General features: G+C 44.5%; 1 protein-coding gene across 5 annotated transcripts in view; it reads left to right on the forward strand.

Moving 5' to 3' along the window:
- The window catches only part of LOC143363221 (uncharacterized), a 327991-nt gene that overhangs the window by 57866 nt on the left and 256819 nt on the right, over positions 1-13306 (forward strand). For all 5 annotated transcript variants that reach the window (XM_076803819.1, XM_076803820.1, XM_076803822.1 and 2 more), the window contains exons 4-5: positions 368-539; positions 631-909. In XM_076803819.1, coding sequence (XP_076659934.1) covers positions 368-539; positions 631-909 — 451 coding nt within the window. The remainder of the gene's footprint in view (positions 1-367; positions 540-630; positions 910-13306) is intronic.

Raw genomic sequence — 13306 nt, forward strand, 5'->3', positions numbered from 1 at the left:
ATGCAGATGTTAGTTAAAGTCCATGTATTCACAGAAATGAAGGGAAATATCGGAAAATGAGTACTAGGTAGTTGTTAATATTATTACGATATAAAAGACTCTTAACTTACTTTTGTTCGGTGTATGTGTCGAACAAAATGGAATCGTATTGCTAACGCATTATGTGAAAATAGACAAATAAACAAAAGAAGTTTGATGTCGTATAGTGTAGCGAGGATATTCCAGATTAAATAAATGTTATGAACATTTGAAAACCCATCTACTGCTACAGTTATTAAAATTCACATACAGAAATTCCAATTTTAAACTTTCTTTTGTCCGCCACTGGATTTACTACGAGTATTTACCTATTCAATTTTATTTACAGGAACCACGATGTCCTCCGCACGTAACAGGTTTATTACCTTATCCGTCAGACTGCAAAAAGTTTTTGCAATGCGCTAATGGTGGCACAATTGTCATGAATTGTGGCCCTGGAACAGTGTTCAACCCCGCAATTAGTGTTTGCGATTGGCCGGATGCTGTAAAAGGTTGTGAAGGTAACAAGACGATAAGGCAAAACCGATAGTACCGTCAACGAAATGAAAATCGTTACATTGAAACTTAACACACATAATAAATGTTGAACAGATTCCTTAGAGTCTAAGAAGGATACTACAACACTATTTGTCCCTTCCGAATATGGAACATACGGTAATGAAAAACTGGAGTCCAGTGAACATCAACCGATGAAAAAGATTGCTTGTCCTCCACATCATACAGGACTGCTACCTCACCCGGATACGTGCAAGAAGTTTTTACAATGCACAAATGGGGGAACTTTTATTATGGATTGTGGCCCTGGAACAGCCTTTAATCCTGTAACGACTGTCTGCGATTGGCCATATAATGTACCAAGCTGCAGCGAAGGTAATTAATAAAACATTAAAATTCTAACAGTATTAATTAGTGGTCTGCAGGCGTCAAAATGTTAAAGTTATAAATAGCTGGCTCTTTTTTATATCTTTATACATAAACAGGGAATATCGAAATGTGCAAACACACTTCACTGATTGATTAGCACACTAAACAAGTGTAACGAGTCCGTTTCCCGGCGGATCTCGTACAACGGTTCCTCGCGGCCGGATTTGGCTCGCCGTGCCAAGGTTCGCGGCGGGATAACGCGAGGGTTACGGCAGGATACGGGCGGTCGGGAACGGGAGATTAACGGCACGAGTTTCTCAAGTGTTCGTCACTGTCCCGGCTTCGCATCTCGGTGGTCGGCGGTCGCGATTCGCGTCTCGCGCGCGTGTCGTATCACGGCGGGGTCATGGCCGTACGCAGCGGCGTATTCTGGACTCGCGGGTCGCGCGGAAATTTCGGCACACTCGCGGTTACAATTTCCGCGGGTAAAATATACTCTCGCGAGTCGTAGCTTACGTGCGGCTTCTCGGCGTCGCGAAGGACGATTCCGGTCGTGATCGGGCGGTCGGTATCGGCGGCTAGAGATCGGATCGGGAAAGTACGTCTTATCGCTATGACGGCGGAGAACCGAAGAGGCCGTTTTCCGGCTCGTCTCTCTCGTCTTGCCAGGCGAGGGGGTGCGGTGCGGTACGGATCGCGGCCGACTTTTCCGGCGTCGTCCTGTATCCGGCGCGACGGTATTTCATCATGGCGGGTTCCGGTTCCCGCCAAGATCGGTACGGTGGTGCGGGGATCGCAGGGGCGCTCGCGGGTGCCGGCGGATCTCGGTATCCGTCGGCCGTGTTCGGCTCGGAACAGGCCTGGCGCAGCCAGGTCTGTTACACAAGAAAGAAAGTTCATATAAAAAAATATATATATATACATATGTCACGTCGTCACACAGTGGGCAATTTGGACGAAATCGGATTCAAAATCAAAGAACTTTCGATAGAAATGAAGTAGAGCGATGAAATTTGTTTTAAATTAAATTTTGTAAAACCTGTATTTTGTAAATGTTCGAAATGGTGGCCGTCTGCGTCGATACATTGTTGTAAACGAGCTTTGAAGGAATGTTGAACTCTGGTAAGTGTATCCGACGTGATATTCGTACATGCTGTGATGATACGCTGACGCATATCTTCAACTGTTGTTGGAGCATCCGTGTACACGGTCTCTTTTAGCAGACCCCATAAAAAGAAATCCAGTGGATTTAAATCAGGCGAACGTGCTGGCCATGAAACTGTTCCGCCTCGTCCAATCCATCGGTTTGGATATCGAGAATCCAACGTTTCTCTTGCTACTCGTGCATAATGAGCAGGACAACCGTCATGTTGGTACCACATATCGTAGCGATTTTGTAAAGGGACATCTTCTAACAAAATTGGCAGATCTTCTTGCAAAAATTGAGCGTATTTCTGTCCCGTCATCATTCCGTTAACGAAATATGGTCCAATTACTTTGTCGTTCAAAATACCACACCACACGTTTACGCTCCATTGTCTTTGATGATCAATTTCTCGCAGCCAGTGCGGATTATCCACAGACCAATAATGGGCGTTCCGTAGATTAATTGAGCCATGATTAGTAAATGTTGCTTCGTCCGTAAACAAGACATTAGAAAAAAATGAATGATTTTGAAGCAATCCCCATTGACAAAAGTTAATTCTATTTTGAAAATCATTCCCGTGCAATTCTTGATGGAGCGATAAGTGGAACGGATGAAATTTATGTCGGACCAGAATTCGTATTACGCTACTTTGACTTATGCCTGCTTCCCGGGCAATTTTTCTCGTACTCACGTGAGGATTGACAGCTATAGCTGCTAAAATATTAATTTCATTGTCTTCATTAGTCGTGGGATTCTTCCGTTTGTACTGTCTTGCATGTACACTTCCAGTACTTCGAAACAACCTGTACGTATTAGTGAAAGTATGTCTAGAAGGAGTGTTTCGCGAGGGGTACCTTTCTTCATAAAGTAGTCGGGCCTGCACTGGATTTTTTCTACATTCACAGTAAATCGCGATCATATCACACTTTTCAGTCATCGAATATATCATAGCGGAATCGCGTTTGGAAACATACTGATAGTAAATAAGAATGCTGAATAACATTGAAGGACCTTAGTATGTTTACTTTAACTACGACCATAGTATGTTTACTATTTCCTACAAGTTTCAACCGTGATAAACGTATTCTGCTTCCATATTTTAGTTTCATACGTTTTTTCTGTCCTTGACCTTGAATGACCTTGGACTAATTATAGTCACTGAATTCCTAATGAAAGGGACTATCATTGTAGGTGTTTAAAAAAGGGTGATTCCATTTTAAAAAGTCAAGGTGACCTTGATATCTCCAAAAAAATGACATAAAAACAAAATTTTTTTTGCATCGTGTCAGCCCCATTGTACCATTCAACTTTGTCTTACCATATTTTACGTATCTTTAGAAACAACAAAGATATTTGAGGTGCTAACGTTTGGTGACTCACCCTGTATAAAACACAATAAAAATAATAATAATGAAGTATTTGAGTTACTTACGAAACATGAAGCACTTCGCATCTCGTCATCACTTGACGTATCGCTGTCATTGCTGCTGGCACCTTTTGCAGACTGTGTGTGGCTGTAATGTACTATAAATTAGATATGTATTGTCCACAATTATATTTTCATGTAGAGAGGAAGTGAGGTAAGTATTTAATTTTTTTAACTTACGTATTTTCATCGACGAAGCTTTTAACTTCTGGTGCTACTTTCTTTCTTTGGTACAACTTTAATCGATCTTTTACTAATATTCTTCTTTCTTAAATCCGATATTCTAAAATGCTTGTTCCTGTGTGGAAATTACTGATGAATAAGAAACTTAGTCGCGCACGTACTTGAGATACGAGACAGTTAATTGGAAAAGAGCGAAGCATTATGCAGTTCTCAGTTAGAAGCTCAGTTAGAATCTAAAAATACGATACTCAAACTCACGACAAAATAACCGAAAGAATGGAATCCCAGACGTTTTTAATCGAGCGGTGTACTTAACCGATCCGAAAATTTCACTCATATTAGTAAAACATCGATTCACGAACTTCGTTTATGAAAATACGCGAGTTAAAAAAATTAAATACTTACCTTACTTCCTCTGTAAATGAAAATACAATTGTGGACAATGGATATCTAATTTATAGTACATTACAGCCACACACAGTCTGCAGAAAGTGCCAGTAGCAATGACAGCGATACGTCAAGTGATGACGAGATGCGATGTTTCGTAAGTAACTCAAAACGTCAGTTCATTAGTTTTTGTCACAAAAATCTATTATTTGCAAAATCCTGAGGTCGTAGACAAATGTTGAGACCAGATTTGAAATCAGCGTGAAAAAATCTATGGGAAATGATGTATAGCATGTTAAAAAAAAATTTTTTCGCGCGTGGTATTGGAAAAACCACAATTTTCTTGAAATTGTGCAAGTTTAACGAATTTTCTCAAGGTTAAAAAGCATTCGTACCATAATCTCTCTATTTTTCCCATATTCTACAAAGTTGCAGCTTTCATTTAAAAAAAATTTCATCACTCTACCTCATTCCTATCGAAAGTTCCTTGATTTTGAATCCGATTTTGTCCAAATTGCCCACTGTGCGGCGCTTACCAATCTGCACAGCTCGCAAGTACGGGAACACGGCAGCTACCCTCTGTCAATCTTCGGTGGCAGTTCAAAAGACTTAGTATGTTACGCAGTGATTAAGAAGCTACTCGCGGTTACGACCAACGACAGTGACCTACTTCGCGGTAACTCGGCAACGCGGAAGCTCTAGGCGTTCCCCACTTTCCTAAATTTTCCTTCACCGGCGCGACGCTCGGGACTATAGGATACGCTCAGACGGCAGGGCCGAACCCTGCGGCCCGGGGCCCGGGGCCCGGGGCCCGCGGCATTCGGTACTCCGCGATGTCTTCGGCTGTGCTCGTCAACGATTCAATTCCCGAATGATTGGCTGTTTCCTGCGGAGGGGGATCTCGAGCCACTCCCCTGCCAGATCCTGATTTCTTTCTGGGCGAGGCGGCGACGGGGTGGAGATGATCTCGTTCTCCGATCTGACATCCCTCGTCGGCGCCTCCAGGTTGGCGAACCCGGGCTTGATCCTTCCCTCGATGTCTCCGTGCGGGGTCTTTTCCGGAGCCGTCCCCTGAGCGCCTCTCGTTGAGGTTCTTCGCAGTACTTGGAGAAGGAAAAAGTGTCCGGGTCCCCCTGGGACCCCGCTACGGTCCTGCAACGTTACAAATGGGATCAGTCCCTTGGGATTTTCGGATTTTCCCAGGGAGAGCGCTCGCGACTGCGGTTATCGCATCGGCACTGCTAGAGTGCGGCCCGGCCTCTCGTTACCGGTTCGGAGGGACGTAGGTAATTTTGCCACGTCACAATATATGTATACAGGGTGTTTCGTAAATGGTGGGCAAAATTTTAGGAATAGATTCCTAATGTTTAGAGAAGAAAAAAAGTTATATCAACATAGATCCGGGAAAGATTAATTTCTGAATTATTAATGTTTTTGTGCCACAATTCCCGTCACATCGTATTAAAGGCCTGTTTAAAGGCATCAGCAATATTTTTGAAGTAATCGCCGGTCTATGTTAACGTTTTCGAGGTGTATTATTCTTGTTTAGACACTTTATTTGGGAACATTTTCGGAGCTCAATGAGACAACGAGCTGATGCTTGTATTGAGACAGGAGGTGGATATATTGAACATTTCTTTTAAGATGATATGACGAGAATTATGACACAAAAACTTTAAGAACTCAGAAACTAATCATTTCCGAACTTATGTTAATAAAACTGTTTTTTCATCTCTAAGCATTAGGAATCCATTCCTAAAGTTTTGTTTACCATTTACGAAACACCCTGTATATGTACGTTAGGGTGGAGCGAAAAAAAATTTTTTCTGTGATCAAATTCTAATAGTGCGGAAAAGTTGCCTATTCGACCGAATAAAACGTGTAAAAAATTTCAACTCAATCGGACAATTTCTTCTGTGTACACCAAAAAGCTTAATTTTCAACATTTTAATGAAAAAAAAACTCACGAAAGTTCAACCTTTTTCCGTTGGAGGATTTTACTTTTTTTTATCCAGGATCATATTTGTTGTGTAAATAAAGTAAAGAAACACTCGTAGTTTGTTTCGTAACGACAGGAATGGCCTATTGGCAGTTGAAAATATAAAAAAATACAACTCATCGCTATGCTTCCTAACAGTCGCCTAACAAGGGAACACATTCAGTTGATACAAGCCGATTTTGATAAAACTTATGAGAGATATAATTCTTCGAAAAATATTTCGCACGTGTTTTCTTTTATCTGCAACCATCCACTTTGATGGGGTGAAAACAGCCCTCAAAGTGGGGGGTCAAAACCAGATATTTTTCAGATATCTCAGAAACCAGAGGTCGAAAAAATTAAATTTTTCTTAAATTGTGTGTTTTCTAATGAGAAATGTAGTCGCGCAAGAAAATTTTGACAAACGTTTTTTGTTTAAACAATACATTAAAAATTTGATTTTTTTGCAGTTTCTTCCATTTATTGTTACTTCATTTTAATATAATCTCGGGTGTGTGATCTTTGATCCAAAATAGGGGATACTTGTTTTAGGATTTTTTTTCTTCTTGCCATTTAATAATAATTATGCATAACGAAAGGTAGTCTTACACCTGGCGTGCGGGGGAATGAATTCTGGCTTGTTTGGTAGAAGTATAAGCATTTAGTATAAACGTGTATAGTATGTTGAACAATAACACTGGGTTACATGACGTTTATTATTTTATTAGAAGCTAAAGAAGGTACCGCAGGTAGCAGCGTAACGCGGTGTTAATCACCGTTCCGCGGTGGTGTAAGCGTACCGACTGTTATAGCCAATTCGCCTGCGAATTTCAGCGATCGTTGGGCCTTCGGTCAACATAAACCTGGAACCTTTTTCAACTGTGGATCCTTACAATAATCGACACTGGAGTTTTCCTCGTATATGGTAGCTCTGAAAAGAACTGCTGGCAAATGCCACCATTTACATGATCATTTACAGCATTTGAAGCAGAAACGAATATTTTCAAAAATGTCTGTTGGATACTAGGGTGAAAGAAGGGGAAATATAAAGTAGCTTAAGAATGTATAAATATGGCTTTACACTTCGTGTACTATTAGTCTTTCTGCGTTACGGTTTGAATTGTGTGGGACTTCTTTATCAAAGCAACGTGCATATTAAGATCTTAAGGCTACTGCTTTCGAAAGACAATGCCACATAAATAACTTCTGACGATAATCAAGGTAAACATACAATAATCATATTATTTTTACTTTTCCTGATTGTTTAGTTTTAGATTCATTTTTGCAAATATAAAGGTGAATCCGATGAATGTCATAAACATCTTGATGGAAACATATAGTTACAGCAACAATAACCAGGAAACACACACGAATGGGAAGGAAATTGAACTGGCACACAATATTATAGATCTGGTTGACAGGTACAGAGAAGCAGTGTACGTAGATTTGGAAACGCAACAAGAATTAATATTCGGCGACCTAACGGACGAACCGACTCCTCTCAATGTTCCCAAAGACGAAGAAGATTTGGAACAAGAAGAACCTAAAATAAAATCAACTCTTTTCAGAGCTACCATATACAACGAAGAAAACTCAGTTTCGATTCTCTTACGGATCCACAGTTTAAAAAGGTTCCAGATTTATTTTGACCGAAGATCCAATGATCGCTGAAATTTGCAGGCGTATTGGTTATAACAGTCGATACCTGTAGGTGCTCGCGTTGGGCGGTGTTTTATGGCAGGGACATCGCTATTGTGCAGTGGGCCCAGTTTGTGACTTTTGTAGTTTGGCTACGGCGCACAGTGGACAATTTGGACAAAATCGGATTCAAAATCAAGGAACTTTCGATAGGAATAAGGTAGAGCGATGAAATTTTTTTTAAATGAAAGCTGAACCTTTGTAACATATGGGAAAAATAGAGAGATTATTACCATCCAATCATTTCAACGAAAAAATGACTTCATTAGTTTTTGTCACAAAAATCTATTTTTTGCAAAATCCTGAGGTCGTAGACAAATTTTGAGACCAGATTTGAAATCAGCGTGAAAAAATGTATGGGAAATGATGTATAGCATGTTTAAAAAAAAATGTTTTCCGCACGTGGTATTGGAGAAACTAAAATTTTCTTGAATTTGTGCGCGTTTAACGAATTTTCTCGAGGTTAACAAACGTTCATACCACAATCTGTCTATTTTTTCCATATTCTACAAAGTTGCAGCTTTCATTTTAAAAAAATTTCATCGCTGTACCTCATTCCTATCGAAAGTTCCTGGATTTTGTCCAAATTGCCCACTGTGCGGCGTTGGGCCTGTCAGCGCCGTTACCTTAATAAAATTGCTGTCCGTACCTGGGTACCCTCGATGCAGTCCCTTGCATACGGCTAAAATTGTCGTCTCTTAGACTCAGGGCGGCTGGGTGGTCGAAGTTTCGGCGCGCATGGTTTCCAGATTGCTGGAAAAACCAAGGGTCGGTCGCCAAGCATGTGCGGCCTTGGCGAACCTTGAGGCCCGCTTCAAGCACTTAGCTTATATCTGCCCACACCCGAGTCTCCGAAATAGGAATGAAACCCCCAAGGAAGTAGGGATGAAACTCCCAAGGAGATGAGGATGACCGAACCGTTCGTTTTTGGAGGATCAAGTCTCTAGTCAGATTCTATTTAGAAGTGACACTAGTCACACCTAGCTCTTGTAACTCTAGCTCTTGTACATAGTTAAATACAGTTTGTCAAATAGTGTCCACTAATTTCGTTTCCTTCTAAGTTGGAAGGTGGTCCTTCGAGTTTGAAGGAGTATCGTAGTCGGCACACCCGGAGCAAATACAGACAAAGTCCGAAAGATCGTCGAACCTATCGCGGACAAAAAACAGTATCCTTACACTGCCGCGCCGCGGTGATTAGCACCGCGTCACGCTGCTGCTTGCGCTACCTTCTTTAGCTACTGATAAAACAATAAACGACATATGACCCAGTGATATTGTTCAAAATACTATACACGCTTATACTAAATGCTTATACTTCTACAAAACAAGTCGTAGACAGTGCAAGACTATATTTCATTATGCATAATTATTGTTAATTGACAAAAAGAGTAAAAGTCCTAAAACATGTATCCCTTATTTTGGATCAAAGATCACACACGAGTGTTTACATTAAAATGAACTAACAATAACCAGGAGAAACTGCAAAAAAAATAAATTTTTAATATATTGTTTAAACAAAAAACGGTCTAAATTTTCTTGCGCGACTACATTTCTCAATAGAAAACACACAATTTAAGAAAAATTTAATTTTTTCGACCTCTGGTTTCTGAGATATCTAAAAAATATCAGGTTTTGACTCCCCACATTGAGGGCTGTTTTCACCCCATCAAAGTGGATGGTTGCTGATAAAAAAACACATGTTAAATATTTTTCGAAGAACTATATCTCACATAAGATTCATCAAAATCGGCTTGTATCAACTGAATATGTTCTATTGTTGGACGCACTTAACACTTTACCGACAGGTAGCTTAGTAATCGGGTTTTTGTCCCCGACACTTACCGACCGGTAGTTTATTAATGCCAATTTGCCAATTGGGTTGCCAATTTGTTAATTGGTTAATTGGTTCTCTTCGCCAGACTTTTATCTATCCCCTTTTTAGCAATCCAAATGATTTAGGGCACACTCAACTCCCCACTTAAGAGGACGTACTCAGATGCTGTGCTCATAAGAGACGTAGTTTGGGTGGAAAAGGAGAACGATCTTTTTCAGTTATTGTTGAGAGGATAGCGAAAAAGATCGTCAGTCTTTATGAAAAGGCATCTATTCCTTTTGTTACATATACACGCGTCGTACAGCTAGCCACAGAATACCATAAAAAATACAGAAAGATCATGAAGTATACTTACAAGGCCGACAGAAGCTCAGCCCTACAGAAAAATATTGATAATTTCAAAACAACTACCAATTATTTATTTGACATCGTCGTTTGCAAATGCCGTGATTTCCAGTCCTGTTTTTGTCCTAAAGATCAAAAGGTTTCTCAGAAGAAACAAGCTTTTCTTTTTTACACGAGAGGGGACCGAGTCGGTCGCATAGGAGGTGTTGACATGCCTGAAACAATAAAGCTCATAAACAAAATTAACCGTCGCGATAAAATACAAGATAGAGTTGCTAGGGTATCTGCGTCAGAAGATGAACCTTCCTGCTCCACTTAATGCCTACGCTATAAGACCGGGCCTCTTATGTCCCCATCCCTGGAACCTTCGGATTGGGCTTCCGGAGCCCCAGCTCGGTCCACCCACAGATCCTGGTGTCCTCGTGCTCCGACCAGAGCCGGTGTCCCGAAGGAACCAGCGTCGGAGGCGCGATCCGGCACGTCCCGACCCTTCTTAACCCCCCCCCCCCCCCGACACCGGGACTTATCCCGTGGTGTGTCGACCCAAAACGGGGAGAGTCCCCCCTGGGGACCGGGATCAGCTCACACCCCGAGCCTCCGAATCCACCGCCCCACCTGGTGGGAGCACAGCGCGACACGGGGAGTCCCCCCGCGCCGACCCCTCCCCGCCCACACTCCCGGGGGCACCAACTGGCTCGGGGGTGTTCCCCGCGCTCTCCCACCCAAAGCCCACGGCCGAGTGCGGTCGCAGGGGGCGTCCCAGCGCCCAAACCCATCTGGCCGAGCCCGGGTCTCTTTCCCGGGCCCGCTCGGCGGCCTCCTTCTGTGTCGTTACGACCTCGCACGTAGTGGTGGCGCTGCGCGGTCGGCTCCCGCCCCATCCTGTGCAGGTACTCTCCGAAGCAACCATGGCCGGAGAGCACCTGCGTGAGGCGGAATGTCAACCTTCCCCGCCTCCTGCACCATATATAAAATATGGGCAGGAGGGCCCGGACAATCGGACGTGTGGAGGGCGCCAATAGCGCCCTCCACTCCGAAAATGCTTCCGTCCGGGCCTGGCGATTATGGCCCTCGAGCTCCAACTCCTCCTCGCGCGTGAGTTCCACCCCCGGCGGGCGGCGGAAGGAGCTGGCGATGTGGTATAGCTTCGCCCGCTCCGCCGCCACCACATGGACGGGTGGAATCACGGCGAGGAGTCCCGCCGCCTCGGCGGAGATGGTGCGGTAACCCCGTATGGCCCGCAGGGCCAGCCGCCGCCGCACTCTCTGAAAGAGTCATTGGCTAAGATGGCTGGCCCCGAGCGAGCGGTGCCATACGGGGGCCCCATACAGGGCAATAGACCGCACCACCTCCATATAGAGGCGGCGTACTTTCAAATCCGGCCCCCCAACATTCGGCAGCAGCCGCGCCAAGGCAGCTGCCGTCCTCTCCAGTACGGGGGCGAGGAGCTCGAAGTGTCCTTCGAATCGCCAGCGGCCGTCTATGACCAGGCCCAGGTACCTCATCCTGGGCCCGATCTCGACAGAGGTTTCAGCGACGCTAATCCAGTGGTCCTGACCACGGGGTGGCCGCCACGACCGAGGCGATCCAAACATCCAGATCGCCTCGGTCGTGGCGGCCACGGTCAGCCCCATCCTCCGGATTCGCCCGACCACGCAGTCCAGGGCGGCTTCTCCGAGGTGCCTTGTCCTCCTCCAGTCCTCCCCCTCGGCGTAAACCAGGGTGTCATCTGCGTCGTAGATCATCTGCAACGTGTCCCGAATCCAAGCCTCCCCCTCATTTGCCCCGCGCTCCCTGGCCGAAGGCCAGGCGGAGCCGATAATCACGGCCCTCAGGAGGTCCCCGTCTAGTCGTTTCAGCGCCCATCTTGGCGCTGACGGGGTGCCACGTCGGAGGGGCGTGTCCAACGGCGAGTCCGAGACCACAGCTACGTCCATCAGGACGTAGCTGTGGTCCGACAAGGTCTCTTCATCCCAGACCCGCCAGTTGGACACACGGCGCGAGGCGGCGGCGGTCGCGAATGACACGTCCACTATGGACCAGCCATTCCACCTCACGCACGTAGGCACGGAGCCCGGTTTAGCAACCGGAGCTCCATCCTCTCCGCCCAGTCTTCCAGGACTCCGCCTCGGGCGCTGGTCCCGGGGTTACCCCAGGTGGTTGACCTCGCGTTGAGGTCCTCCAGGACCAGCACCGGACCGGCTATATATGGGGCTATCATTAGCCCCAGCCGGTACAGGAACATCCCGAGTTCGGCGGAGTCACAACTGGGTGAGTTGTAGCACCCCACGACGAGAAGTCTTCCCCACTTCACCATAACCAACCCCCTGCCCCGTTCGACCACGGAGCAGGGGAATTATCGAGAAGCCTTGGGTGTACCCAAGGCGCCTACACGAAATGGGAAAGGCATATAGGCAAGGAATATGGGTACCGCATCAATTATCTGTAAGGAATTTAAACAGACGTAAAACATTAAATCATTTATTGACAACATGTCTTTCTCCGGTGTCCGACCTGACGAGACTGCTCGTCCTTTTATCGTCTCGTTCGTTTTTCGTTTTTCGACGTTCGTTTTATCAATAATTTGAACATATGAGTATTTGCATGAACAATATATACAGTGACGGATTAAATCTTAGCTTACAACTTGGCCGTCCTGACGACAAATCGTCCCGATTTACCGAAATCTTAGCTTACAACTCGGCCGTCCTGACGACAAATCGTCCCGATTTACCATCTTGAAATCAATCGCTAATCACGGCGCAAAGTAGAACAAATTTGAAGATAAACATAACACGCAAAAGTAACAATGAAACGTTATACATCTAAATCTACACTCATGGTCGCCATGGTCGCATATTAGCGGCTTCCCATGTCCCACGGTAAGGCGTTTGCGATAATTGGAACCCCTCTACGTCCTTGATTACGTATCGATTGTTTCGCAATACACGATCGATCTCGTACGGTCCTTTGAACCGCGGAATTATTTTTGTTGACACTCCTGGGGTGCAATCGTAATTTCTGATAAGCACCTTATCCTTAACCCTATATTTATTCGGAGCCTTATGTCTTTTATCGAAAATGCGTTTTTGCGACTCCTGATTTTTTCGAATTCGGTTACTAGCTTCTTTTCGGACGCTATTCAAATCACGGGAAATACTTATCCTTCCACTAATCTCCAACATATCACGCAACCCATCTATGACCTCACCACGTTGTCGCATACCAAACAGTAACATGCTTGGACTTTTGTCGGTAGACTTACAAACAGTATTATTACACGCAAATTCAACCTCTCGCAATACATTAATCTACTCACTCATCAATTTGGCGATCATCGGTAAAATTGTGCGGTTATATCTCTCGACCTGCCCGTTCGCCTGAGGAGAAGCGGTCGCTATCTTA

This window comes from Halictus rubicundus, unplaced genomic scaffold (assembly GCF_050948215.1).
Source record: "Halictus rubicundus isolate RS-2024b unplaced genomic scaffold, iyHalRubi1_principal scaffold0028, whole genome shotgun sequence".
Lineage (NCBI taxonomy): Eukaryota > Metazoa > Arthropoda > Insecta > Hymenoptera > Halictidae > Halictus > Halictus rubicundus.